This window comes from Chamaea fasciata, unplaced genomic scaffold, assembly GCF_029207755.1.
Source record: "Chamaea fasciata isolate MVZ Bird 193981 ecotype frontalis unplaced genomic scaffold, bChaFas1.0.hap1 SCAF_1, whole genome shotgun sequence".
In the NCBI taxonomy this organism is placed as follows: Eukaryota; Metazoa; Chordata; class Aves; order Passeriformes; family Sylviidae; genus Chamaea; species Chamaea fasciata.
The window spans coordinates 53285551-53312050 of NW_027094086.1; the positions used below are offsets into that span (position 1 = coordinate 53285551).

At 40.5% G+C, this 26500-nt stretch overlaps 1 protein-coding gene across 1 annotated transcript; it reads right to left on the reverse strand.

Annotated features, from left to right (window-relative positions):
* Positions 1 to 24178, reverse strand: AFG3L2 (AFG3 like matrix AAA peptidase subunit 2). Its single transcript, XM_066183786.1, has 17 exons — positions 24029 to 24178; positions 18980 to 19079; positions 18460 to 18528; positions 17886 to 18001; positions 16838 to 16990; positions 14605 to 14679; positions 13074 to 13195; positions 10472 to 10745; positions 9782 to 9919; positions 7908 to 8061; positions 7206 to 7313; positions 6933 to 7058; positions 5768 to 5878; positions 5086 to 5201; positions 3942 to 4142; positions 2135 to 2329; positions 1 to 1014 (listed from the first exon to the last, which is right to left on the reverse strand). The coding sequence occupies exons 1-17, from the start codon at positions 24152 to 24154 to the stop codon at positions 772 to 774; spliced, it is 2427 nt and encodes an 808-aa protein (XP_066039883.1). The 5' UTR covers positions 24155 to 24178; the 3' UTR covers positions 1 to 771.
* Between the last annotated feature and the right edge of the window lie 2322 nt (positions 24179 to 26500).

Genomic DNA, 26500 nt, shown 5'->3' on the forward strand with positions numbered 1-26500 from the left:
TTTGTTCAGAAAAGTACTGTTTTTATTGACTCAAACTGTATTTACACAACACATTCATATGTTCAATATTTTACAGAACTCTGTAAAAAACTGACTGGTAAAACTGCAGGAGCCAAACAGTTTCAGCTTAATTTAAGACACTGAACCATGAGTACATTTTAGATATTTAAGCAAGTGTCCAGTTTCACTGTCAACTTACATGGCAGTTCTTTGTAGACCAACTCTAAAATCAAAATAAGATGAATGGGAAAGAGTCAGATGAAAGAGCTGATAGTTTTGCAAAGCTAGTACTTTGTACAACCAGACTTTCACATTTGACAATGTATTTTGTATGATTCTTTTTCTTTTTGGAAATAGGTCACATACCGGTATTGTTTAGATAAATAATCAAAAAACCCTTTGATTTTTATAAGATTACAGACTTTTGGAAAAAAAAAAAAGAAAAAAAATAAAGACCAGTGCCACAAAGTTTGTGCATGAATCTGAACTGTTTTGACGCTTGAGAGGCTCAGTTCTGGCGTTCCACTGCAGCTCAAATTCCTCGTACGCTTCTCCAGCTGGCAAACACAAGATGATCACCTTTACCATTGAACTGATGATCTCACACACATACATTGGAAGCAGAAAATACTTCTCTCGTTCCAAGAGATCACTCTTCCACCCATCCTTAATACAGTTTGGTTGAATAAATATTTTTTGTTTTGAAGTACAAACTAGGTGAGTTTGTTTCTCTTCCAGAGTGCAAGTCACTGTGGGGCACACACTTCACAGTTAAAATGGCATCCCTCCTCTGATCTGCCTAGCAACCTGTTCATCTGTTGTCTCCTCTTTCTCTTTTTCACGCTCTTTGTTCCAGTCTTTAAGGCCTTCTGGTAGTGAAGTATCCTCATCCAAACTTCCTGTACCTTCCACAAATTCTTCGTAAGTCGACTTTTCTGCAAATGGTCTTGGGCCAAGCAAGTCTAGCATATCGCTTTTATCAAGCACTTCCTTCTCCAGTAGCCGCAGGGCAACCTGGAACAGCACAACAGGTTATGTCATACACATCAAATACCTAAGATGGCGGTCCTATTTGCAAGAGTTTGTTAAAGCAGTTAATTGGGCATTGATTAATTTTGACAGAAAAAACCCCATCATTCAGAGTTCACCAGATCCAAGATTTTTCTCCCCCTTATGCAATCAGGGAGCACAAATACAATTTTATTTTTAATCCTGGTTTAAGATTAAGCCAAGTGCCCTCACTGTGGGCCACTGTTCCTTTTACTGTTGCTTCAGAACAGCAGCAGCTTTTTGCCTCTGCCAAAAGGCTCCTGATGCAAGACATTAAGCGACAGGTGAAAGCAAGTGTTCCCTTCTGGTCAGTGGGGACAGTGCAATCAGGCTGCTGTTGTGTTACAAGCTCAAGAGCACCACAAAACACCAGTGTGTGAACACTGCACCAGGGGAATCTGCAGCCTTGCGTCGCTGTTTGTGCTCATCGTTAAGCACAAACCACATTCAGTGATCTCTTTTGGGATGATGACCTGCTACAACAGGATTTATGGAGCCCATACAAAGTCTCCTTGTCAGTAAGCCTACTGGATGCCTATCCTAGAAGATTATCCTTTTGCTCTATCAGGCTTTTTTGGCATGAAGAAAGAATATGCACAGGCTGAATCTCAGCTGCAGTGAGGCAGATCACAAGGGACAGGAAGGGAAGAAGACAAAGATTTTTATTAACGCTCAAAAGGAATTCAGAGAAAAGAAGTCACATGAGCTTCCCTGCTTACAAGAGCTTCTTTTAGCCCAAAAAATTTGGATCCTGGTATTTCATCTTTGGGTTTTTATGTTTGCTTATCACATCTACTAAACCCTGCGTTAGTAGGGCAGACTCTTCCCTCCAACTTTCCAAATGAATATTGCCCACATAAGCAGGGAGGGATGTTAAATCATGCTTGTGAGATGCTCAGAGGTGCTCCAACACAATAGGAGGTTTCTGTTAAGTCTTGTGACACATTCTCAAGATTACATCAAATGGGTTTTGAGCAAACTTCCTCATATACTTATATAGTCACTATTTTAAATCTAATTCAGTTCAATTCAGATTTTCGTTTACCAGCTGGAATTTAGTGGCTAAAAATATTGTAATGCTCACCTTCTCCACTTCTGCTTTCTTCTCAGTCAGCAGGTTTAATGTCCTTTCATAGGCAATGTTAATTAGTGACCGCACTTCTTCGTCTATCAACCTGGCAGTTGCCTCACTGTAGGGTTTCTCTAAGACCATGTCTCCTTGACGAGGGAGATCAAAGGAAATCTGCCCCACTTTTTCATTCATACCAAACTGAACAATCTGAAGGAAAAAAAATATCAAATAAAGGAGAGACAAAGATTTTAGGGCATGTTGATGTAAAATATGGCCAACAAAAAGGAAAGGAAGAAGTCATTTTGCTATAACCTGATCTTTTCCTGTAACATCAACCCTTCCCTGAAAACTCAAGTCTATTGAAGTCAACACACATGTGTTGACTTTAATCAGCAAAAAGAAATAAGTGAAAGTGAAGGACACAAATAACAGCATTTTAAAGTGGTTACTAGTGGTGTGCATAGTCCTTTGCTGTTTAAATTCTAAGATATTACACAAAAACCACTTCAGTCTTCCTTAAGCAGTAAAACCCTTCTCCTTTACTAGAAATAGAAGTGTTTCGCCAATTCAAAATACTTCTAAAGTTTAGCATATTCTACTCACCCATAAAGATAAGCTGACTTAAGTACTAAAGTAGAGGGTCTTGAAGGTTTTTTTCTATCAAGTTCAAAAATCATATGCTATTCCTCATCCCAAGACACTCCTCTACAAATGTAAAAACAATTCTTATCTTGCTTGACTCAGTACTGAATACTGATTTATCTGGATGCCAAATATGGATGTTTTAAGTTGCATTTTGCTCTAGCAGAAACGGAAGCAAGTTCAAACTGCTATTTATTTATTCACTCCATGGCTACTATCAATCTGATGGTTACTAAAGCAGCACTTCTCCGTCGAGCAAGATCCACATAGGTATGACAACAAATACTCAGAATTCAAAGACACCTCGCCATTAGAACTAAGCATTTTAACCTGCTTTCTTAAGGAAAGTTTGATACTTTTTTTTTTGTTAACATGTATAAAAGCCTATAAGCAGACTTATTTTTTAAATTTAATATTGAACAAGTGTCACTGAAGATCTCATAGAATTAACAGGATATCATTACACACTTATTCCCAGAACTGAGGCAACAAGAAGCACGTCTGAGACCAGGAAGTAGGTGGGGTTTGGGGATAAGTGTGCAGGGGAAGAAACATGTACTCCAAAATGTCTCTTGCTCCTCGTGAGTGCCTTATGACACCTTTTGTGCTGAAGCAGGAAATGTAGTAGCATACTTGTGTGTAGCTCACAGCTACACTTAGGTGAGTCACTGCATTGATAAGATTTTAAATTACTCATCTACATTAGTTAATACGATACAAACACAAACCGATGCCTTAATTCCCATTCCAGTCTTAACTGACACCAAATAGTGCTTTCACACAAGCTTGTCTGGATTTCAAGTGTGAATCCAAACTGAATCTGCACACTGGGCAATTGTAAAATGTAGGATGGTACGACAAAATCTGAGCACTAAATTCCATTTTAAAACAAGTATAACAATTTCCACATGTAATTGAATCCAATTGGATCTAACATGTATGTTCCTGTGGGCAGATGTTGGGCAGTAATTGAAGGCTAATGCATGGACTGCTGTTGTGAGACTGAAATAAAGTATTTGAGTCATCAGCATCTCTAAACAACACCATGATGTTTATTCATGCAGTGTTTTCTTAAACAAGGCTTTTGAGGGATGTACCTAATGTAATTGCATCATATCAAAATATTAGTAAGGTCAGAGATAAACAAAACAGTAAAGGAAAAAAAGAAGTCTTATACCTGTGCATATGCACTCTGGGTCACCTTCTTCAAGTCATCTTGGGCACCAGTTGTAATTCTTCCAAAAAAGATTTGCTCAGACACACGTCCTCCCAAAGTCATGCACATTCTGTCCAGTAGCTGCTCTTTGGTATAAAGATACTGTTCTTTGGGCAAATACTGAGCATAACCCAGTCCTTTACCACGTGGAATAATAGATACCTACCAACAAAATTAACAGTGCTACAACTTAAAACAGTGTTAAAAACCATAAAGCATTCTTCAGTTCAACTTACTTTTTAATACCACAGTCTACACCATATTCACCCTTGAGATTTAATTCAGACATTATTTCCATTTACAGTTTTGTCCCCATTGTGTTTTATCCTTAAAAGCCCTGGCTAGCTCTAAACTGGGATAACAACTACTAGAATATCTGGAAAAGAAAGGTTAAGACCACTGTCATATCTTCTCTAAAAACTGTATGATATTTTAGAAACATCATTTTAATTAAAATCCACAATTCCTTGAATGTAATGTATTGGGCATTATGTACTCTGTAACAGACATAGCATTTTTGCATCTTTAGCATTCTGAACACTTTAAGGAATTTCCACATTTACTAATGACCTTTCTTCCAGCAGTAAATTGTACAAGATTATTTTTAAGCCTGAGAGGAGATTAAAAACACAGCTATGCAAAACTATCAATGTTAAAGCAAGTCTGGGAGATTGGGGTGCTTTTTCCTCTTTGTTCAACTTGTCATGCTGTGAGCCCAAAAGAACGCAAACTGAAACTAAAATTTAGACTCATCTATTCCTGAAGTATACCTGTGTAACCTGGTAAAAGTAACCTATAAACCACTGATCAGTACTGAAAGCCTCAGAAAAAAAGCAGCCATCAAGGCAGGTAGACTCATGGGCAGAACAGGTCTCCCACTTTCAAAGGACATTTATACTACAAAATGTGTAACAGCTAAGCCAGAAAACAGTTAAGAAAGTTACAAGAAATGAACCAAAATATACTCTAAAAATGACACACTTACACTGCTTTTTAAAAGATTATATATTTTAATATCTTCTTAACATTAGGGGGGAAAATACACAAAGAAAAAGATGTTGTCCATGGTACTGTTAAAATTACAAGTTCAAATAAACCTTCTTACCTTTAACAGTGGGTCAGCATGTTCCAAAAACCACCCTGCAACTGCATGCCCTGCCTCATGATATGCTACTGTCTTCTTCTCCTCTGGCTGGAGTACTTGAGTTTTCTTTTCCAAACCTTTGTAAAATAAATTTGATTAATAGTTTCAGATAGAACTTTCTCCTCTGAAATCCTTTACCTCATTTGAAAAGACGGTGAGCAATACTTAGAGGCCATGCATATGATCTATTGAAAAAGTTTAAACACCCCTCCCAAACCTGCAAGTTTTAGAAATTTGCATCTTCCAGCTTTCACTGTAACCTTGTCCTTCCTCAGATTTTCTAAATTTAAAGTAAGTTCTTAAGAACATTCAAATATTTAAATAAAACATTTGCATTTAAAAAATCTTTTCTAGACTATTTCAGGCTTGCAGCAGTTAAAAGCATTCCTAAATCCAAACACATTTTTCTCTTGTTGTTTTGAAGAAATTAGGTAGGTGCCCTGAAATTTCTCTTTGTACAACTTCCTCTATTACAGAGGCCAGCAATATAGACAGGATACTTTTCTGAATCTCAGTTGTGTTTAGGAGAGGAAAAAAAACAACCTTGAGGAGCAGGAAAAAGATTCAAAAGCATGGCTTCCTATACATAAAAAAGGAAATTGCCAATTACAATTTTGAGAGACAACTGATGCAATTCACCTACCTCCAATAACTCTTTCAATAGCTTGCTCAAAGTGCTTTTGGTTTATAGCATCTGAGAGATGCCTTGCAGCAATCAAAGCAGCTTCATTACAAACATTTGCAATATCAGCCCCTAAAAGCAGAGAAGGCAAGAATTACTGAACTTTTTCAACACTTTCCTCTGAGTTTAGCATAAAGACAACTTTATCTATAACTAGATTGCTATAAACTCACCCTGAGCTTGAAAATGAAAGGTAATGTGCTCTGAAACAGATTGATTATTTAAGATATATTTAAATACACGTACTGTAGTTATAGGCTTTAAGATTTTTTCTCACAGGTAGACAGCCAGCAAATGAAGTTTATTACCAGTGAAGTACTTGTTTGACACATCCCACCTTCCTTTTCTGTCTGCAACAGACTATACTAAAACTAGTATTTATGTAGCTGCATGCATTTCCTACATGTGAATTCTGTATCTAGTTCAGATTTTGGCATATCTTTAGAAGACATCCTTTCATATGACTGATTTCAAGCCATCCACGTTTTGTTAAAACTATCTGCAGCAGCACTATTGAGATAACTTAGTTTAAACATCATCACTGTAGCTGCCAGAAACACTGACAGTCACATCTCAGAAAACCAGTTCCATATAGACCAAAAACCAGTGAAGAATTCACAAGTGTTGAATTAGGAATAGATGTGAGAACTTTCACTACTGGCTTATAATTGAATTAATTTAATATCTATATTGACTAGTAATTGAGTTTGGCACTATTTTTTGGTTTTTTACACCCAGAAACATAAATTACTCTACAGAATATGCAGATAAACGCCACAAAACCCAGGTCTTCCCCAGAAGTGTTCAAGAATGCAACAAACAAAGGACAAATGAAGGGAGAAACACACACAAGTGATAACAATCAGAATCCTCTGAATTGGTTGTACTGAAGACAGATGAAACTCCCTTATCATGTCACCCTGACTGAAGCACACAAAACCTGAGACCCTGAGAAATCTCCTACTTGCTCAAACAGGCAAAGAGAATTTCAGAATGTCAATAAATACAATGAAATCAAATGCCATCCAGAAGATCAGGTGCAAGAAAACCAGAATTAGTAGGGAAATCAAATATCTACAGCTTAAATAGTAAATGGAGAATAACAGTGGCATTAGGAGTCACTTACCAGAAAACCCAGGTGTTAGTGATGCAAGCTTTCTTGCTAGGTTATCTTTATTTAAGACAGTGTCTAATTTCAGAGGTCTAAGGTGAACTTTGAAAATCGACGCTCTTCCTTTTATATCTGGGGGTCCTTTAAAACAGAAGACATATGGTTTTACTTCTCACACACATTATATTCAAATTGAGTGTGCAAGGAAGCTACATGTATAAATAGCTGCAGTGACTTCAGCAGTGTTCTACAAACACAGGATGATACAGGCACCCAGGTAAAACTTACCAATGTAAATCTGCCTGTCAAAGCGTCCTGGTCTCATCAGAGCAGGGTCTAAAATATCTGGCCTGTTAGTACCTGCCAAAATGACTACATTTGTGGTTGTATTAAATCCTGTTAAAGAAAAGTGATAAAGAGAAAAGCTGTGTAAATATCATTTTCTGTGAAAAAACCACCCAAAACCAGAAATAAAAAGACTGTCCACTTTACAGGGTTGGTCATGTAAGAACTGACAGTTTAAACAAATGATCTCAAGAGTTGAAAATATTTCTAATTATTGCTGCATTGTCCAGCTTTTCATAACAAGCAAGAAAATGGCCTTGGGTTCTGCTTTGTCAAGTACTATATCAAATCCTGCTTTATCTTCAAAATACAATAATAGATTAACTGCTCAGGAAATGGCAGAACCAGCATGGCTAGTTGTACTTTTTTACAGACAAACTGGTCTCATTGTGAAGAATTTTTTTGCCTATTCAACTATGACAAAGAGTTAGATACAGAATGAGGGCTCTTTTCCTCTGAATGAATTTTAGTAAAATATCAGGCTGCAGCAAAGTGAGTCAGCATGCTTTATTTTAGGAAACAAGGAAACAGACAATTTGAATTTAAGCTAGAATACAAATCTTGGTTAGCAGGTCTGAACAAGCATATTAGTTCTTTCCAATATCCTTGTTATTATAACATAGTATTTAGACACTAAATACTCACCATCCATTTCTACTAGAAGCTGATTGAGTGTGTTCTCTTGCTCACTTTGTCCTCCAAAGTTGCCCCTTCCTCTCTTCCTCCCCACTGCATCTATTTCATCAATGAAGAGAATGCAGGGGGCATTTTTACGAGCCAGAGCAAATAAGTCTCTAACCTTAACAAAAGAAGAGAGAATGTATCAGGCTGGTTTGTAACCCTTTAGAGATGGAGGAGTGGGGGGAAGAGGAACATCTGTAACAGTATCCCTATAACTGGGTATGGCTCTGAACAAGCATTCCACAGCCTTCAGCCAGCCCTCAAGGCAGTAAATTACTTAATTTCCCTCTGAATATTCTTTTGGAAGTTAAATTAACTTCTAGAAGTCTGGGAAAAACATCCAGGACATGAGTAGACACCTGAAATTTGTTTTAGCCTTTCATATTATAAACAAGGTATTACCTAACTACTCTGGTAGTTGCAGCACAATCTGACTTGAATTTTAGATGCAACATTGCAATGTTGCTCTGCTTGCAAATGCATCAGAAGGACCTCATTAAAATCAGTTCAGTGAGTTCACAGATCTACAACTGAGGAATCGAACTGGAGCAAACAGGAAATTAAAAATTAATGGAATCATTCTGGCCTGAGTGAGAATTTGATACAGCTCAGAGCTTTACTATTCTATACATTAGTGATGCAATTACAGAAGGCTTCTCTGATGACAAAACGTGTACAGCAGACATGAAGAGATGCAAATTTTGGACAGTAGGCTCTACTACAGAAAGTTACCTAGATTTTTTGAAAAAAGTACAATGAAGGAACAAGACAAACAAGTGTCAGATGCTTAAAGTGAACTATCTTTTCACTGGCATAAGCAGAAATCCAGAATCAGACAACTATTTTTAGTGTATATGCATTATGGAAACTGAAGGTTTCCATATGCATATGCACTTAAAAATCACCAAAGAAACCAAGGCTTTGTAAGCAGTTTCAGCTCTAGCATATTCCAATTTACCAGTGATCAATTTAGCATCCCTAACAACTGCCTTATTTAATAAATTAATAGGAACTGAAAGTAAAACACTCATGTTGTGTTGAAACCTCGATTCCCAGCCAAAGTTGTGTCAACAGATGTCACTGGATAATAAAAGTACTTTCATAGACCAGTACAGAAAAGTTATATCACTTTGCTTTAGGGCATTTCTGGTATCTACTGACAACAGAAGCCTGACTATCACAATCTTTTTAGGATACCTAATACTTTCCCAAATTTTAATTACCATAAAATACCCTCAGTAGCTTGTTTATACCACTTCACATGTTTTTAATGAGCTTTCTTAAGACAGTTAAGGCAGAAAAGCACAAAAAAAAAAGAAATATATTTGGTTATTTAAAACACCTAACCTACAGAAATCAGTCACTGGACTCATATTTCAATCAGATGCTTACCTGTGTGGCCTAGACAACCTTTTACAGCTAAGAGTTTGAAACTACAAAGAAAATAAAGTTCTTCAAAGAAGCAGAATTTAGAGCAGGAGGAGGCATTTCCATAATAGTAGTCAAATCAGCTACAAATTTCTGATCCAGCTAGTAAATTTACTTCAGATCAGAGCTTAAAGAGTGCTGTTCTGTGTTCTAGAGCACCTGAAAAGAGGCACATCCTTAATGGCCTGAAACCAGGTAGTGAACAGCCTTAGTAACTTTTATTGAAGTTACTAATTTCATTAACCTTTATTAAAGGTACAATGAAAGTTTTGTGCTTAGACATGCATCTGGCATCACCTGGAAGAAATCTGCATAGAAGAAAGAACTTCAGCTGCAATCAAACCACATCTCCCAAACCTGACAACGTCCTTTCAACAGCCAATACTGAAAGAGCAAGGCCAAAGACTTACTCGCGCTGGACCCACACCAACAAACATCTCTAAGAACTCTGAGCCATTGACGGTGATAAATGGGACATTGGCTTCTCCAGCTGTAGCTTTAGCCAGAAGTGTTTTCCCAGTACCTGGAGGACCTGTCAGAATTGCCCCCTGCAAGAGAAATATGTATATTTTCCTCATGAAGAAAACATAACATTAAGCCTATGAAATAACATGTTATGATATGGAGTCCACTGGGTTTTCTTTCACAACAGCCCAAGTCATGCAAGGAAATAATTGAAGATTAATCCCTCTTTTAAATGTGCAAAAGGAAAAACAAATTAGGTACAACACTACCATGCTGTCTTAGAGTTACAGGAACAGCATTTTCTTTGACTAACATACTAAAAAAGAAAAAGAAAGGTATGTCATCAGGTGGATACCCCCACCAGCACAGCCAAAAGGCAATTCTGTAATAACTATTTGCAAGATTGATGCTATACCTATATGTGTATCATTTCTGGTCCACGTGAATAGATAATGTATTCCACAAGGCAAGTCTTCTGGCACCACAGTTACACCGCTGGCACTTAATGTTTACTTATTTTTTTCTGATTGGAAGAAGACAGAAGCTGGAAAGCATTGCATACGTAAATAATCCTGGTACAGTTTAGAATACTGAAGACCACTAGAAAAATACAGTCTAAGTCATCATTCCCTTACCTTTGGAATTTTTGCTCCCAGATCCTCATATTGTTTTGGATTTTTCAGGAAGTTAACAAACTCCATTATCTCTAATTTGGCCTCCTCACAGCCAGCTACATCCTTGAATTTAACATCTATTTCATCCTTAAGGACTTTGGCAGTAGTTTCACCAACACTGAAAAGTCCACCCATTCCACGCCCTGCCCGACCTAAGCCTGCAGGACCTCTTCTTAATGTGTACAGCAATGAACCAATGATCAGAATTGTAGGCAGCAAACTGAGGAGAAAGGATCTGTGGGGAAAAACAAACAAAAAAGAGAAATAGATCACAAAAATCCATTACTGCAAATAACAAGTATGAGATGTTGGTGCCATCACAAGCAAATTCAGGACTAATACCCTATTAACTTGTAATGTTTCTATTTCTGCAGGTTGTTCACATTGGGAAACCACCAAAATAAAACCAAGAACAAAGTGTTATACTGATAGTTGCTTGTTTGTAAACCAAGCACATCAAGTAACATTGCTGAGTTTTACAGAGGAAAAATTGCACTAACTAATAAACAGAAGTAGCTTATTTTTTCAAAGCTAAATTTACAGGACTAGCTATGTAAATGGTCATTCTCAAAGTAAGTTATATTAAGTAGCATATAGACAGTGTATCCTACTATTTCAAACAGAAATTTCTCTCTAAAATATACGCTCTTCTTCCCTTAGGTCTTTCAGTTTTTTACATTTCTTTCCTTCTTTCACTGTTTCCATTTTCATTTTCAAGACTACAGATTTGCAGGGGAGAGGGCGTGGTTTCTTGGGGTGGGTTTTTTTTTTTTTGTTTCTGTTTTGTGGTTTTGGTTTTTTTAAATTATTATTCATTGTCCATTGTCCTCCAGCCTTCTAGCACAGCTCTGTAAAAGCCAAAAACCCTAACACAGTCCTCTTTATAATAGTATCTGAGCACTGTACAGATTTTTCTCTGAAAAGGAACGGCTTCAACAAACAGCTCACAAGACGTTCTATCCACACTTGGCAAAAACAAAATGGAGAAAAGAAGAACAGTCAAGAATCAGCACAGGATTTTCAGGCTTTACAGATAACCCACATTCCTGGAATAAAGAGGAAAAGAAGGATTTTTCCCTCTACTGTGGTATTCAGCAGATTCTGATCCAAGAGAGAACAGCAGTACTTTGATTGTGTACAGCTGCTGCTCTCTCCTGTTTTCTGTGGCATTCCTGAGGCAGAGCAGTATACATAAATATCTATATGAAGAACAGGCACTGAGGAGGAAAGGACCAGAGCTGTGGTCAGAAAAAGGGATTCAGGAAGTAAAGGTCTGTACAAGGCTGCAGAAGGCATAGGAACTGACCTGCTTTTCCCAGTCTGTTGTGAGAAGCCTCAGGCCAACATGCAGCCTTTTCACACAAGTGCTGCATTGCCCTAACCATAACCTTTCCCCAGGTTTGTTTAAATAAGGGCTCAACAGGTTTACTTATAGACCACCCTTAAGAGCATGCTCAGTTATAAAGAAACAGAGAAATGAGGTAAGCAGTGTGTAGAACAGGGAAATAAAAACCTCCTGAAGTTGCAGGACTGCCCAGAGTTAAGGCCACCATTCTTCCTGCTGCCACCAAGATCAAAAGGCAGCAGCAGCTTGGTAAAACACACCGCAGAAAAACCAAGACATTCCCCTCCATCCCCCAAATCAAAACAAATACCCCCAAGTACCAAGAATGTAAACACGAGAGGTGGCAAATGAGCCATTTTCGTTAAACATATGAACTACTACACCCAAAGTTGAATTTCCTGATGATGCAAAACCTATTTCACAGACATCAGCTGGAGTAATTTTTAAACTGCTCACTTAGAACTGAAAAGAAACTAATCCTTGGGATACAAGATTATGTTTGTCTTCTAAGCATTTGGAAAAGAATTCATCAGAGAAGCACTTTCACTGTCTTCTAAATAAGGTCAATAAAATTCAGCCACATAAGTCTAATACAAAACACAAATCTAGTATCAAAGCCATTATTCCCTAATGGGAAGCAACAATGCTGTAAATCTAATATCAGTACTATTTTTCTTAACAATTAAGAGCATGATGCATCTTCCAGTTTATGCTAAGAGGCAGAAAACTGGATCTGTGTGATCTACTTAATCACCCATCTCTTGTTTTTTTCCAAGGCCCCAGAATTTGACTTATGATTAGGTTTTGGCCAAAAACTGATGCCCAGAATATCTCAGCCAATATACTGAGTTTCTGTGAGAGAATCTGTCTGTTCAAAAATCTACATGAGCATCATCTCTGGAGCTCTGTTGCTTTGCCTGGCTAACTCTTGCTCTAGTGAAAGTCACTGGGAAGATGGGCTTAAATGAAGAAAGGAGTTAATAGTAAAACATTTATATAATAAGCACCTATATTTAGAGTAAGAGGATATGGATTTCTTCATATACAAAGTACTGAACAGCTTCTCTTAGCCTTAACACTCAAAAATAAACCCAAGCTGATTGTTATTCTGATAATACTGCCACCTAGTGATGCATAAGGTATGTGTATTACAAACCTACTTCTCTACCGTAAACACAACAATTTTTTTACCAGAGACTTTTTAAAGCAACTTCTTACCCATCACTCTCTGTTGAGTAGACTACAGGCAATCTGTTCTCCACTTCTATTCCCAGATCTTGCTGCACAGTCTCAAGATTCCGTTCAAAAGTGTCCACGCTACCAATGTTAAACCAGACGTACTGCAAGGAGAAAAGCAGAGATCACAAGTGTCCACCCTACCTTATTTCACCTTCATTACAAGCCAGCTTCTTCTAGTCTGGTAATTCCTTGTGCATCTCTTAGATTTGGACCAAGTTTAAGTTGCCTTGTCCAATGTGTAACTGGTATAAGAGGCACACAACAAATCTGAAACCTCCCAGCCTGAATACACTCTAGCTATCACTGCTTGTGCAGAGATGATAAATCCCAATAGTTTCAGGGCACTTTAAAACAGATGGAAATCCTGGCATTTTCTCCAGAAAAAATGGAAGGGAGTATTAAACAGATGTTTACAAGGGAGCTACATAATCAGAATAATACAGAGCACTGAAACTGGAAACACAGCAATCATACTGTTTCATTTGAAGGTCTCAGCCCTTCTGATTAAGAAAGGGTTTTGCTTTTCTTAACAAAAATTTTTGCAGTTTACACTAGCTTTAAAGTCAACTGTCTTCAGGAAAAAAACAAACAAACAAACAAAAAACCAACACCATGAAATTTATTACAGACCAGAAATAAAAATCCAGATATTACTCTCAAAATGTGTTGAGATATGGTCTTTCAAGAAAATATCCCCTTTTGCACCATGACCTGCCTGACTTGTCCCTCCTTACCCTACCACTGAAAAAGAAAAAACAGAGCAGTTAACTGATTGGGAAATGAAGGCAACTGGCTGTATGTGGGCTAAAGAGTAGGTGTATAAATAAGCCACACTGAAACCCACTGATTAAGTAACTGCTGCAGATTTCACTTTACTCAGGAGGGACTTGCAGACCTTGTTTCAGAAAGACAGTTAAGAAAAGCTCCACCACCTAAAAAGAGGTAACCTGATAAAGTTTTCCCAATGCTTATTTGAATTTTCCATGAAAACTTCATTTTTTAATAGGTCCCTGCCACTGGGTATCTTCTTTGGAAAACTTTCACCTGCATCAGTCTGTTCCTCACTGTGCTACAAGAAGAGCAACTCCATGAAATAATTTCTTTGAAAACAAACACTTCTCTTTGTTTTCTTAAGTAACCGGCTAAAAGCAGTCTGGAACAGAAAAGATTCCTAAGTATGTGGATCTAAGTCTGGGATTTTCTTGAGCAGATGGAAAACAGCAGTTAAAAATACAGAACCTTCAGCAATTTCTTGCTCTTTCTGTTTAAGTATCTGTATTAAAGAGCATGGTGCTGGAAAGGAACTACTTGTCATAGTTTAAAGGTATCTATGACAAAACAACAGATACAGTGAAGTGAAAAACACATGATGTAGGATAACATAACAAGAAAATATGTTTTAGATTAAGAAATTATTAATGATCCAGACCAAATTTCTGCCTCATACTTTCCATAAAAAGACTGGTTTGCTGCTTCTAATATCTCATGTACATGTATTAAAAATGTTTACCCATTCATGAGGAGACTTTCCAGGAACAAAGATGACTCTAACAAAGCGCTTGTTCACCACTTCAAGTCTGTCCACCTGTAGGAGGAGAAAAGAACAAAACGTGAGTGAATAGTGTACAGTCACTGTGCTTCCACCGCAGCTTCAGATATCAAATGTGAATCTTTCTGTTTTCCAGTTAGGAGATTACAATTAATCATGTACTCCAAGATACTTCCACAGTCTACAATTTGCCATTAGGAATCATGTATGTAATCAGGAAGAAAGGAATACTGGCACACCAGAATTTAGATTGAAAGACTGACACCATACCCTTTTCTCAAGGACAAACCCAATGCATGCCTCAGCAAAAATCAGTTACAAAAAAAAAACAGTTAAACAACAGTTAATTGTCTCAGTGGTCAAACACCAAAAGCAGTAAGTCATACAATCCCAAACTCTTATAGCAGCTTCCAAAATAAACCAAACTGAGCAAAATGAGGGAAATCTGAACTTTGTTCTTACAACAGTTTTCCCTAATGGAAAGGGCTTCCTGTGCTACAACACTAAATAACATCAATTAGATAAAGAAGTATTTAGCTGAGGTAACTAATGCCATATAAACCTAGGAACTGGCCTACAGGTTTAGCAGATAAATACCATTAAGATCTTTTTTACAAGTCTCCTCCAATGGTTAGTTTCTTGGATTTGACAGGGCCTCTTTAGAAGTCACCTGAAGATTTTTCTGTTTTCTTCCTCTTTCCATAAAATAACTGGTTTTAACATCTTTAAAGCATTTAAAACTAGCAATCTAGTTTTAGAAGTTGGGCCTGAATTGCACACAGGTTAGTAAGGTTGTTCCCTGAACTCGCTACATGTGGCAATCTCAGGTAGAACTGAAGCAAAACATGAGCTAGGAAGTCAGTCTAGAACTAACCTGGTTTCACACAACAACTTGAACTCCTTTGTTTTGAAAAGCACAAGACTCCAGTAGTGCAGTCTTCTCCCCAACACTAAGGCAGCCAACAGCACTTAATAGCTACACATTTAGTCTGCCTGTATCCATACTACATCTTACAAAGACACAAGAAACTTGGTTTTGAGCAACAGCCTACTTTCATAATGCTTTTCTGGAAGGAGGCTTCAGGCTTTGTTCATTATAACAGCAAAACTAATCTTTTTACAGAGTTAAATGTCTTACTGCTTCATGAATTTAATCAGTAAGGTTTTTTTTTCTCAAGATGTACAAAATAATCAATTTAGGACTGATTGTAAGACAGCCTAGGCAGAAGGGGAGAAGCATACAGAGCAGCTCTGCAGAGATCAGTTAGAAAAGAAAGGTAAGAAACACCCTGTTCAGCAGCTTACCAAAGTAATGGAAGGTTAATTTTGTGTTAACACAAAATCCCTCTAGGTCTGAAACCTAGAGGACAAAGCAAACCAATAATGCTTTCCTAATCTGTAGGCAAAATTACAAGCAGGGAGGGAACAGAGCGAAGAACTAGTGGCTCCTGAAGTGGGAAAAGCCTGTGCAAGACACAGACTCCTGAACTTCAGGGCATCACCAACCTATTATTCCAAGTATGGAAAGCTGCCAAGTTCTACAGAGAGAGAGGATACTGATGATAAAATTGACTGCTCCAGTAGTGGTCCAGGTAAGAAAAATGAGAGGCGAGAACAAAGAGAGGAGGCTACTTTACAACACAGTCAGGCTGATGAAGGGATGCCGATGTACTGTCCTTGAAAGGGTTCTTCCATTCCCCACCCATCCCTTTCCTTTCTCACTGTTGCTTCTCAGATTCCCCAAGGAACTGATTTCAGGCATGAAATAAGCAAAAAACCTTTTCTTTCAGAATGCTCATGCAAGTGATAAGGTTAGGAGTAAACTTCTTCCAAAGGCAGCTGGCATGTCTCTTTAAGCCATTATGTCAGCTCACCTGTACTGTAGCCCCATACTCAGAGAGAGTGTGGCTACACTGCCCCTTCATATCAGCACCCACGTGAGCTATCCAACTGAAGTTTTGTCCTGAGTTGCTATTCCCTCTCCTCTCCTGAAATGACATACATCTTCACACATCTATCCAGAACATCAAATCTAGGAACTGACTAAAATGAAAACTAATTCCTTTCTCCCTCAAAAACTACACTGAGGCAATTCTCACTCTACAGACACACAAACACAAGCCTCTAAGTGGGGAGGCAGAAATGAACATCTTCAGCACTCTGATGTTTCACATTGATTCCCCTCCCCACTCACCAGTCCTTTAGAAAGGTAGTTGTTGACAAAGTCTTTCCAGGTGATTTCTCTCCCAGGGACCCTGAAGAAGAAGTAGTATACAACCATTGTCCAGAAAAAAGAACTTCCCACTACATACATCCGAAACTCCCTGACATCCCATGGAATGTCACCCTAGGAAATGGAGAAGGCAAGGAAAAGAAAAATTAGAGTCTGTAATAGAGTAAGCACATAGAAAACAGATTATGCTACTTCTTTGTAGCTTCTATTCCCTGCCCTCAAGGTTGCCACAGAGAATGTCAAACAAAGGTCTGTTTTGTGGTATGAATACACTTCAGCAATTTCACATACAACTGAGGAATTACAGCAATAGAAAATCTGTAAGTGTTCTACAAATAGTAATCGAAGAGTTTTGATCTATGAACTACCGTTTTCAGAGAAAAATCACATGACCTTTCTGCCTCCATTCTAAAACAACTATCCTTGGTCTCCAGGAGTGCATGGAAGACTGACAAAAAATAAAGGAAAAAACTAACAGAAGAAAAAAAAAAAAAACAACCAAAACAAAGGGTGATGAAAAACATTATGTGCACCAAAAACATTCTTTATATTCCTGTACTGTCTGGTGCTATCATCTTTATGTTCCAGCTTATGGCAATAAATTTCAAAGGGAAACTCATGTAAGTATTCCATTAAGGTCAAAACACGTAAGAGCAAACTACATTTAATGAGCATTGTGTGGTCAAAGTTTTCCAAATTGACACTGAAACTAAACACAAGGCCTTTAAAGGTCTAAGGCTCCACTCTAAGAATACTGATGACACATTCACACAGCCTAAACTCCAGTAACATTCCCGACCCAGAGGTAGATGCCTCTGGAGTTATGCACAAAACAGTTATTCATGAAAGGCACTGAGTGGGGAGCCACCCAGACCCAGTTGCCATGAAAGGCCTGGCACAGGAGGCTTGAGCAAGATTTGGGCAATCAGAATATGGCCTTAATAAACATGCAAGGTTATTTCCTGAAGACAAAATAGTGACATAAAGGAAGATATTTTAAAGTCAAAACCTTCTGTAATCTGGTCCACCAGTTAGTGTCTTCTTTCTTGCCACCTTTTTTTCCACCACCACCACCTCCTCCACTACTAGTCCCACTGGGTTGTCTGGAAGTAGCTTGCTTTGTTTCTAACCAAAAAAAAAAAAGTTACATCTTATGCCAATCTCATATTACCTTTTGTTAGTTATATTAAGGAGATGTTCTGAAAAATGTACTAGTCTGCAATACTACAATAATTAGATGATGTGAAAAACAGCAATTTCCACAGAAAACCAGATATACAGTCCATTAAGTAGCAGAGAGACAGTTATGACCAGAAGAGAAGTCTGTCCGCTTATAATTGAGGGACAGCACTCCAACAGAAACATAAAAATAAATACTATTCCAGAAGACAAAGATTATTTTGCTTTCATAACAGGTATAATAACAACATATCAACTTGCACTTCTAAACTAATCTGGTACAGAAATATCTTGCCTGAAAAATAAAGAAAAAATCTAAAACCCAAACTCACAATTGTTATACCAAAATCTAACTTAATGAATACACATTCCACAAAGAACTGATGTCAAGCAGCTTTTTGTACCTTTTGTTTCTCCAGGTGTACCTTTAGTTCCATTAGATTTCTTCCCATTGGGAAAATACTTTTCAAATCCTATTAAGAAAGAGGAAAAGAGCTCACAATTGGTTTTTATTTTACAATTCTTTCATCACAAGCTGAATGTATACACCAGCAAAGCAGCTAGGAACATACAGACTGCAAAAACAGCTTTGTTCTGGTATTTTTGTTGAAAAGCTCTAGCCAGTCTCCATAAATAAATCTACTGGGTTGACAAGAGAATAGTATTTAATAAGCTGAAGTAAACCTATCTTTTAACCAGAGCTAAAGAAGCTTAGGACAACAGAAAGCTCCACTGCACAGTGTGAAGTTGAGCAAACCACACTATTCTTTAATAGCTCCTAAAAATCCCATAAGTTGAATGTTCCATCTCAAGATTAAAGGCTGGTTAGTACAAGAACTGACTTCTCCACAGACAATAAACCTAAATGGCACATGAGTGCAGTCCTTAGCAAGGTATGTAAGCACAGATCAAAGTTACAGTCACCTTTGGGAGGCTGAGAGAAAAGTCTTCTGCAAGCAGCAATTACACTTGCCAAAACTGTGCTTCTATCAGCAGTAACTCCCGGGGTAACTTGGTCACAGAGCTGAAAGATGAAAAAGAAATATAAAGCAACAAGAACACACCACAGAAATCTTCAAGCTCGCTAGCAGAGCCTGGCAGCTAGTCAGACACTACTTTACAACAGACCTTGTAGTAACTGCTGTGCACCAGAACGACATCAATGGAAAAAGAAAAGTCCATCAAATGAGTAATTTCTACAGCAAGGAGATTTTTATTCTCTTTGTTAAGAACAGAGTTTCATCTCACACACAAACAAAACATTCCTTATTAAAAGAGGAAAATCAAGCAGAACACACTACAAGCTATGAACATTAAACACAGATTGATTTCTATGGGAAACATTTCATCATACCAGCTGAATGACATTAAAATGCAACATTAACTGTGACTGTACAAGCATGATCCACACAGTACTGAGTCACGTTTTGCCTGCAACTTTTCTTCAAATAGTTAAGAAGTTGTAGCTTCTCAATATGAGAGACCTACTTGAATCCAAAAGAAAGGGATGTAAGAGACAATGCTTACATCCATCTAAGAAACTAAAACAGATAAGAAATCTCAGTTCAAAAAGATGATCTGAAGCCCTATGTGGGTAAGCATCCAGTTATAACACCACAGCAAACCACAGCCTATTGCTCCTTGTTCCAAGGCTGTTTACTGTTATTCATAATTTAAGGGCAATGAAGGAAATATTTAAACTCACTAATTCTTAACAAAATTTTGCTACTGTAGCTGAATACTTTAAGAAAGTGTAAACTGCAGTTTTATTCAAGAGAAATCATACTTGATTTCTTCAAGAAGGACAGATTTTAGATAAAATCCCCTTCATAAGCTTTTCCAAAGCTTCTGAGAAACGAAATATTATCCATGCCAAGATTTCCCCACAGACTGACTTTCCTTCTGCCTCCACTCCCCTCCACCACATAAAGGCACTCAGTCTCCTGTTCTTTTTGACTGGAAGCTATTTACCTTAAGAGCCACAGAAATAGTAAAAAGCAAAAACCAAACAACACTAACTGAAAAGCAACAAATCCTGAAAACATGACTCCAAGTATCCTTGCAAGACCGCAAACATCTTTTGATTAATTGACTGCACACTAGAACTAGGCATGCTGCCATTCATTAACCAAATGCTGTAAATCTGCTGAAATCTTTTGTCTGGAGCTTTTTCCTCCACCCCTTATTAAATGATGAAACACATTAGACTTATTTCGAGTATCCCTGTAGTTCCACCTGCTGGAACCAAGAAGAATAGCAAAACATTCTCATTCCTTGCTTTGCTGTGGACTGAGCTAAGAATTCCTGAACTGCTTGATCAAGCCCTTAGTTTCGTGCCACTACATGTCTCTGAATAAAATCTAATACTGAAAATCCAAGAGGGTATTTATTTTACTGATTATAAGAAGCATGTGCAGTGCAGCTAGTCTAGAGAGAAGGTAATGTAGAGAACAGCTACTAAGTCAAATACACTATGACCTCCAACATGAGCAATTCCATGTGTGCTCCTAGAAGTTGTTTTATGACAAGAGGGATGCAGCCATGTGGGAAATAAAAAGAGCTTGCCATAGATCATGTCTAGTTGAAATACAGACAGACAGTGAACGTTGCAGCAACTCAGGAAACTCAAAGAAACAACAGGGTTTTCTCCTATGTCAGTGGTCCCCCTACAACACACAAAAATTAGGGGCTTAGTTCTTCTGCAAACTCAAGATTACTTTTTATTTGCAAAGAGACTGGAATATTCTGAATAGTTTACTCCAACTAAGACAAAACAATTGCTCATGTTTAAAAGAAGAGTTTCAGTAAGCCAAATCTAACTGCCTGGCTTGGCTAGAGCAGCACGGGTTTACTACAGAATTAAGTTTTAATTTAAGTAAAGGAGAAAGAAGGGTAAGCAGACAGAGCTTTGGGGCAGACCAGAATTATGGGACTGGCTTCTTGTTGGATTGTCTCTGCAAATCCTAAATTCCATGATCACACAGTGTCACCTGTCAAGTTAACATGCAGAGAGCTGAGTGCTTTGAAGTTGTTTTGTGAGGAAAAGGAACAACTGACTTCATGGCATGTTCAGTGACACCTGACTGCCCCGAAAAGAGACAGCTGAGAGGGGACCTCCTTATTGTCTTCAAGAATCTGAGGGGACTGTGCCAGGAAGATGGAGCCAGGCTCTTCTCAGTGTTGCTGAGCACTAGGACAAGAGGCAATGGGCAGAAACTGATGCACAGGAAGCTCCACTGAATAGGAGGAAGAACTTTACTGTGTGGGTGACTAAGCACTGGAACAGGCTGCCCAGAGAGGCTGTAGAGCCTCCCTCACTGGAGATATTCAAGAACTCTCTAAAACACCAGCACAAAAATTGATCATCCTGATAAAGGGCCTGTCCCTGGGTTGTCTGTCCCTGCAATAGGAATGCCACAGCAAGCTTAGCTGATATAAGCACACATCCACTGCCTAAACAGAGAGAAAGCAAACAGAGCACATTTTGACTGGATGCTGTTTCAGGCTGTCTACCAGGAAACTCTTGCCAAGTGTCTCCCAGCCAGAGGCAAAAAAATTCACTGCATGTAAAACAAAAACAACCAACCAACAAAAAATTTGATTTTCTTCTTTCAGGCATACCTTCTCTGCCATCCTAAAACCCAAGACTTTTTAAAATATAAGTTCTAGATAAGCAAAATACACAAAAGTCAATTTTAGAGTTAAAATAACCCATAAAATGTTACTAGTCCAGAGTGCCACAGAAACCCAAGACCACAAGCAGAACCACTTAAAAAGTTTACAAAACTTTGTAAGTACAATCCATTTTTAAAAAAATTGAGGCTACACAGAGCAGGAACAGAAAATCCACTTGCTTAGTTATACAAATAGCATAGAGAATCTGTTAATTCTAGAAACCCGGAAGTTTACAGTTTCATCCATTATCAAGTTCCAAAACAAAGTAAAATTAAACCAGAAGTCTTAATTATCTAACAACCACCAAAATATCACGTAAGAACACAATGGGAAGAGGGGACAACACACAACAAAAAGCTAGTAAAGAAATGTAACTTAATGCAAATTACTTTCTACGTGGGCAAACAGTGATAGGACAGACAAGGAGAATTTTTTTTTTTTTTAAACTAAAAGAGCAGAGATCTGGATTAGAAATTAGGAAGAAAGCCTTTACTCCTAGAGGGTGGTCAGTAACTGGAACAGGTTGCTCAGAGAAGTTGTGGATGCCCAAGCCTGGAAGTGTTGAGGATCAGACTGGATGGTGCCCTGAGCAACCTGGCCAGGTGGGAGGTGTCCCTGCCCATGGCAAGGGGGGTTGTAACTAGACGATCTTTAAGGTCCTCTCCAACCCAAGCCTTTCATGATTTCAAGTTACTGACTTTTTCTTCAAGAAAGATCAATTGAAAAAAAGTAATGGCTTTTATGATCCTTATTTTTCTGCCTACACACACAGCAGGATGCTAGAATGAATACAAAGTCCGCTCCCTAAAATTGATTCTAAATAGGAACTCATTAAATTTTGTTGAAAGAAACAAGAATTAGCTTCCTGGGAGATCAGCAGCACTGCTGACAATGTTTTGTTCATTGTTGAAATAATATTAAGCTCTGATCAAACATAATCAAATTCACCACTAAAAACAAGCCATATACTCATGCTGACAACAAAGCTGCTAACATCCTTCTGTGTGTGTTCATCTCACAATTAGAACTATCCTAGAGATAGCCTTCACACCTATAAAGTGTGGCTGTTCACCACTCTAGGCTACAGGAAAACAAGGCAACCCTCTCAAGATGCCAAGGAAAGAGGGAGGAATTGAACATCTTCCTTTTCCCAAGCAGCCACATAGGCCTGTCACTCTTCCACTGTGTTAGAGCTGCCAACAAGGGTGATACACATCTTGCAGCAGCTGACAGTGAAGGCCGTTTTACTAAGAATGAACACACAGACATCACGATTTATCAGTTAGGACCACAACTATAGGTGCAGATTCATGGCATCACTGCACTGTGCAATCCCGGGATGCAACAACCAGGCTCCTTTTTTCCAGAATACTGACACTCAAAACAAACTGCTCAGTCCTTAATCTTTAACAATTCAGTCTCTCACACAGCCACAAACCCGCCTAATGCAAATCATCACCCTGAGAAAGCAATGGAGGAACTTTGGAATTAGGTAGGACACAGCACCTGGGAAATCAGTGGGAACCTGGGAACTCTCCTCTACGAAGAGAAGCTGAGAAAGTTGGGGCTGCTCAGCCTGGAGGAGAGAGAGTTGCATGGAGGGCTCACAGCAACCTTACGTCTGAAGGGGCTCTACAGAGAAGCCAGAGAGGGACTCTTTGTCAGGAACTGTAGCGATAGGACAAGGAGCAATGGGAACCAATTGAAAGAGGAGAAAGTAAGTTAGATATTAGGAAGAAATTATTTACTGTGAGGGTGGTGAGACACTGGAACAGGTTGCTCAGAGAAGCTGTAAATGTAGCGTTCAAGGCCAGGTTGGATGGGCCTCTGAGCCCCTGTCCACGGCAGTGGAGTTGGGAAGAGAAAATCCTTAAGCTCCCTTCAACCTCCTAACATTCTAAGTTTCTACGAATACCGGCGGGATGCAGCATCAGCAGCAGCAGCAGCTCTGGGGCGTCGCCTCGTCCTCCATCTGCGAGACGACTCTGCTGCAGTCGAAGGAGCCCGCAGGTTCTCCCGCACGGAGACGGCCGCCGCTTCCAGCCCGGGAGGCACGCCGCTCCAGCCCGCCCGCTCACCCATCCACCAGCCCTGGCTCCCCGCCGCCCGGAAGGGCCGGTACCCAGCAGGCCGGGGCTGCGCCTTCCGAACAGGAGGACGAGCCGGGGAAGGCCGCGGGCGGCAGAGACGCCATCGGCTCCGAGCAGCGGGGCGCCTTTCCCCGCCCCGGGGCCGGCCGCCGCCGCCGCCGCAACCACGGCCCTCCCTCGACCCCCGGCCCCCGTGCTCGCTCCTCACCTGTGCCAGGCAGGGCCTTGCCCCCCGGAGCAGGCTCCTCCCGCAGAGCAGCTGCTGCAGCGGGGCCCCGGGCAGCCCCCGGCGGCAGCCGCCGCCCCGCGCCAGCAGCAGGTACCGGTGCGCCATGGCCGCCCGGACCCGCCGTCACCATCGGCCCGCGACGCCTGACGTCACCGCGCCGCCGCGTGCATTTCCTGTACGGCCGAAGGGCACCCTCCGGACCCGCCCCCTGGAGGAGGCCACGCCCCCGCGGGAATCACGCGCCGTTTTCCGACCACGCCCATCGCCGTCAGCAGCGGAGCCCCGCCCCAACCCTGGGGCGGGGTTTCCCAGAATCCCGGAATCCATCGGGTTGGAAAAGAGCTCCGGGGTAATCGAGTGCAACCTGTGACCAACACCACCACGTCAACTAGACCATGGCACCAAGCGCCACGTCCGAGGCACCTCCAGGGACTGTGACAACACCACCTCCCTGAGCAGCCCATTCCGATATTTAATCACCCTTTCTGTGAGGAATTTCTTCCTAATGTCCAACCTGAACCTCCCCTAGTTCACCTCCTGGGCCAGTCTGGCGTTATGTCCTCTCGTCTTGCTTGCCTAGCAGAAGAGACCGACCCTCACCTGGCCAAAATCTCCTTTCAGGCAGTTGTAGAGAGCACTACGGTCACCCCTGAGCCACCTCTTCTCCAGGCTAAACACCTTCAGCTCTCTCAGCTGCTCCTCACAGGCCATGTACTCCAGACCCTTCACCACCTCCATTGCCCTGCTCGGGAGATGCTACAGAGCCTCAATGTCCTTCTGAACTGAGGGACCCAGAACTGAACTCAAGTTTTGAGGTGCGGCCTCACCAGCGCTGAATACAGGAGGAAAATCCCTGCCGTGGTCCTGCTGGCCACACTGCTTCTGACACAGGCCAGGGTACCACTGACCTTCTTGGCCACCTGGGCACGTGCTGGCTCACTTTCAGCTCTTGTTGACCAGCACCCCCAGGTCCTTTCCACTGGGCCACTTTCTAACCACTCTGACCACAGCCTGTGGTGCTGCATGGGGTTATTGTGGCCAAAGTGCAGGACCCAGCATTTGTTCTTATTGAGCCTCATACCCTTGGTCCCAGCCCATCTTTCCAGCTTGTCCAGATCCCTGTGCTGAGTCAAGGGTGAGGGTGAGTCAGCAGGGCACGGTCCAGCCCACATCACTGAGAAGGGTGGGTCTCCTTGCTGCCAGGGCTGGTTTAGCCTGCAGAAATGTTCTACAAAGCCTGGAGGTAGGAAATAAGGAAATGTCTCCTGCTTTTGCCCCACAATGTAAGGCATTTCATATCAATGTGTTTACTGTAGAACGAGTCTGTGCAAAGTTCTCTAGGCCAACTCAGGCATTTGGTGTTATCATCAAACATCCTGGTCTCACTCACAAGACTCTTTGTCAGTCACATTCCCAGGAGACTTTCACTCCTGGGACCAGAGCCCCTTTCCAGTGGGCAGCTCCAGTGTGCCCACAGGTGCCTCATTTGAATCCCCCCACACAGTCAGGCCAGGTTTCCTTACTGGATCCACCCCAGGTTTCTCAGGGCAGAGTCTCAAATCATTCCATAAAGCAATTTATTCATGGTGCAGTAACACAGTAACAGCCCCAGCTCCTGTCTCTGAGAAGGGACCCCAACAAAGGAACCCGTTCCTAGGTTTTTATACCTCCACAGTCCAAGCCACATGCAGATCTCGCTCTTACACGTGAGTCTTTGCTCCTGCTGTGTCTCCCAGTGTCCATTCACCTTGCAGGCACAACCAAAGGGTTGGCAGTTCATGGCTTCTTGTCTCAGGCTCCCACTGAGACATCTACATCTCAATCTGCAGCTTATAAACTGAGCTACTGCCCTACACGTATTCCTCAAAAATCACTTCACCTGTGGCCCAGCCATGCACATGCTGTCCCTGGCTGCATGTCACCCCCACGGTTGTTATTAGGATATTTAATCAAAACTCCTGGTTTGATTGAAGCAAAACGCTGGTAGCTCACAGAATTCCAGAATGGGAAAGGAAGGGACCACAGTGGGTCATTGGGTCCAACCTGCCTGCTCAACCAGGATCACCTCAGGGCACATGGCACAGAGTTACATCCAGGTGGTTCTTGAATATCTCCAGTAAGGGAGACTCCATAGCCTCTCTGGGCAATCTGTTACAGTGCTCGGTCACCCACTCAGTAAACAAGTTCTTCCTCATATGCAGTTGGAGAGAGCTTCCTGTGCATCAGTTTCTGCCTGTTGCCTCTTGTCCTAATGCCTGGCACCACCGAGCAGAGCCTGGATCCATCTTCTTGGCAGCCCCCATCTAAATATATATACACATTGATGGGGTCCTCTCTCAGCTGTCTCTTCTGGAGGCTGAATAGGCCTAGGTCCCTCAGTCCTTCTTCCCTAATGAGAGAGATGCTCCAACTCCTTCATAATATTTGTAGTCTGCAGCAGGCCTGCTCCGG

What these genes read in the sequence shown, in the direction of transcription:
- AFG3L2 (XM_066183786.1), bottom strand. Translation starts at nt 24,154, where the DNA reads ATGGCGCACCGGTACCTGCTGCTGGCGCGGGGCGGCGGCTGCCGCCGG. An exon ending in TGACAGGCAGATTTACATTG is followed by an intron (nt 7,059 to 7,205) that starts GTAAGTTTTACC and finishes TCTGTTTTAAAG; the next exon opens with GACCCCCAGATATAAAAGGA. An exon ending in ATGCTGACCCACTGTTAAAG is followed by an intron (nt 4,143 to 5,085) that starts GTAAGAAGGTTT and finishes TTTTGTTGGTAG; the next exon opens with GTATCTATTATTCCACGTGG.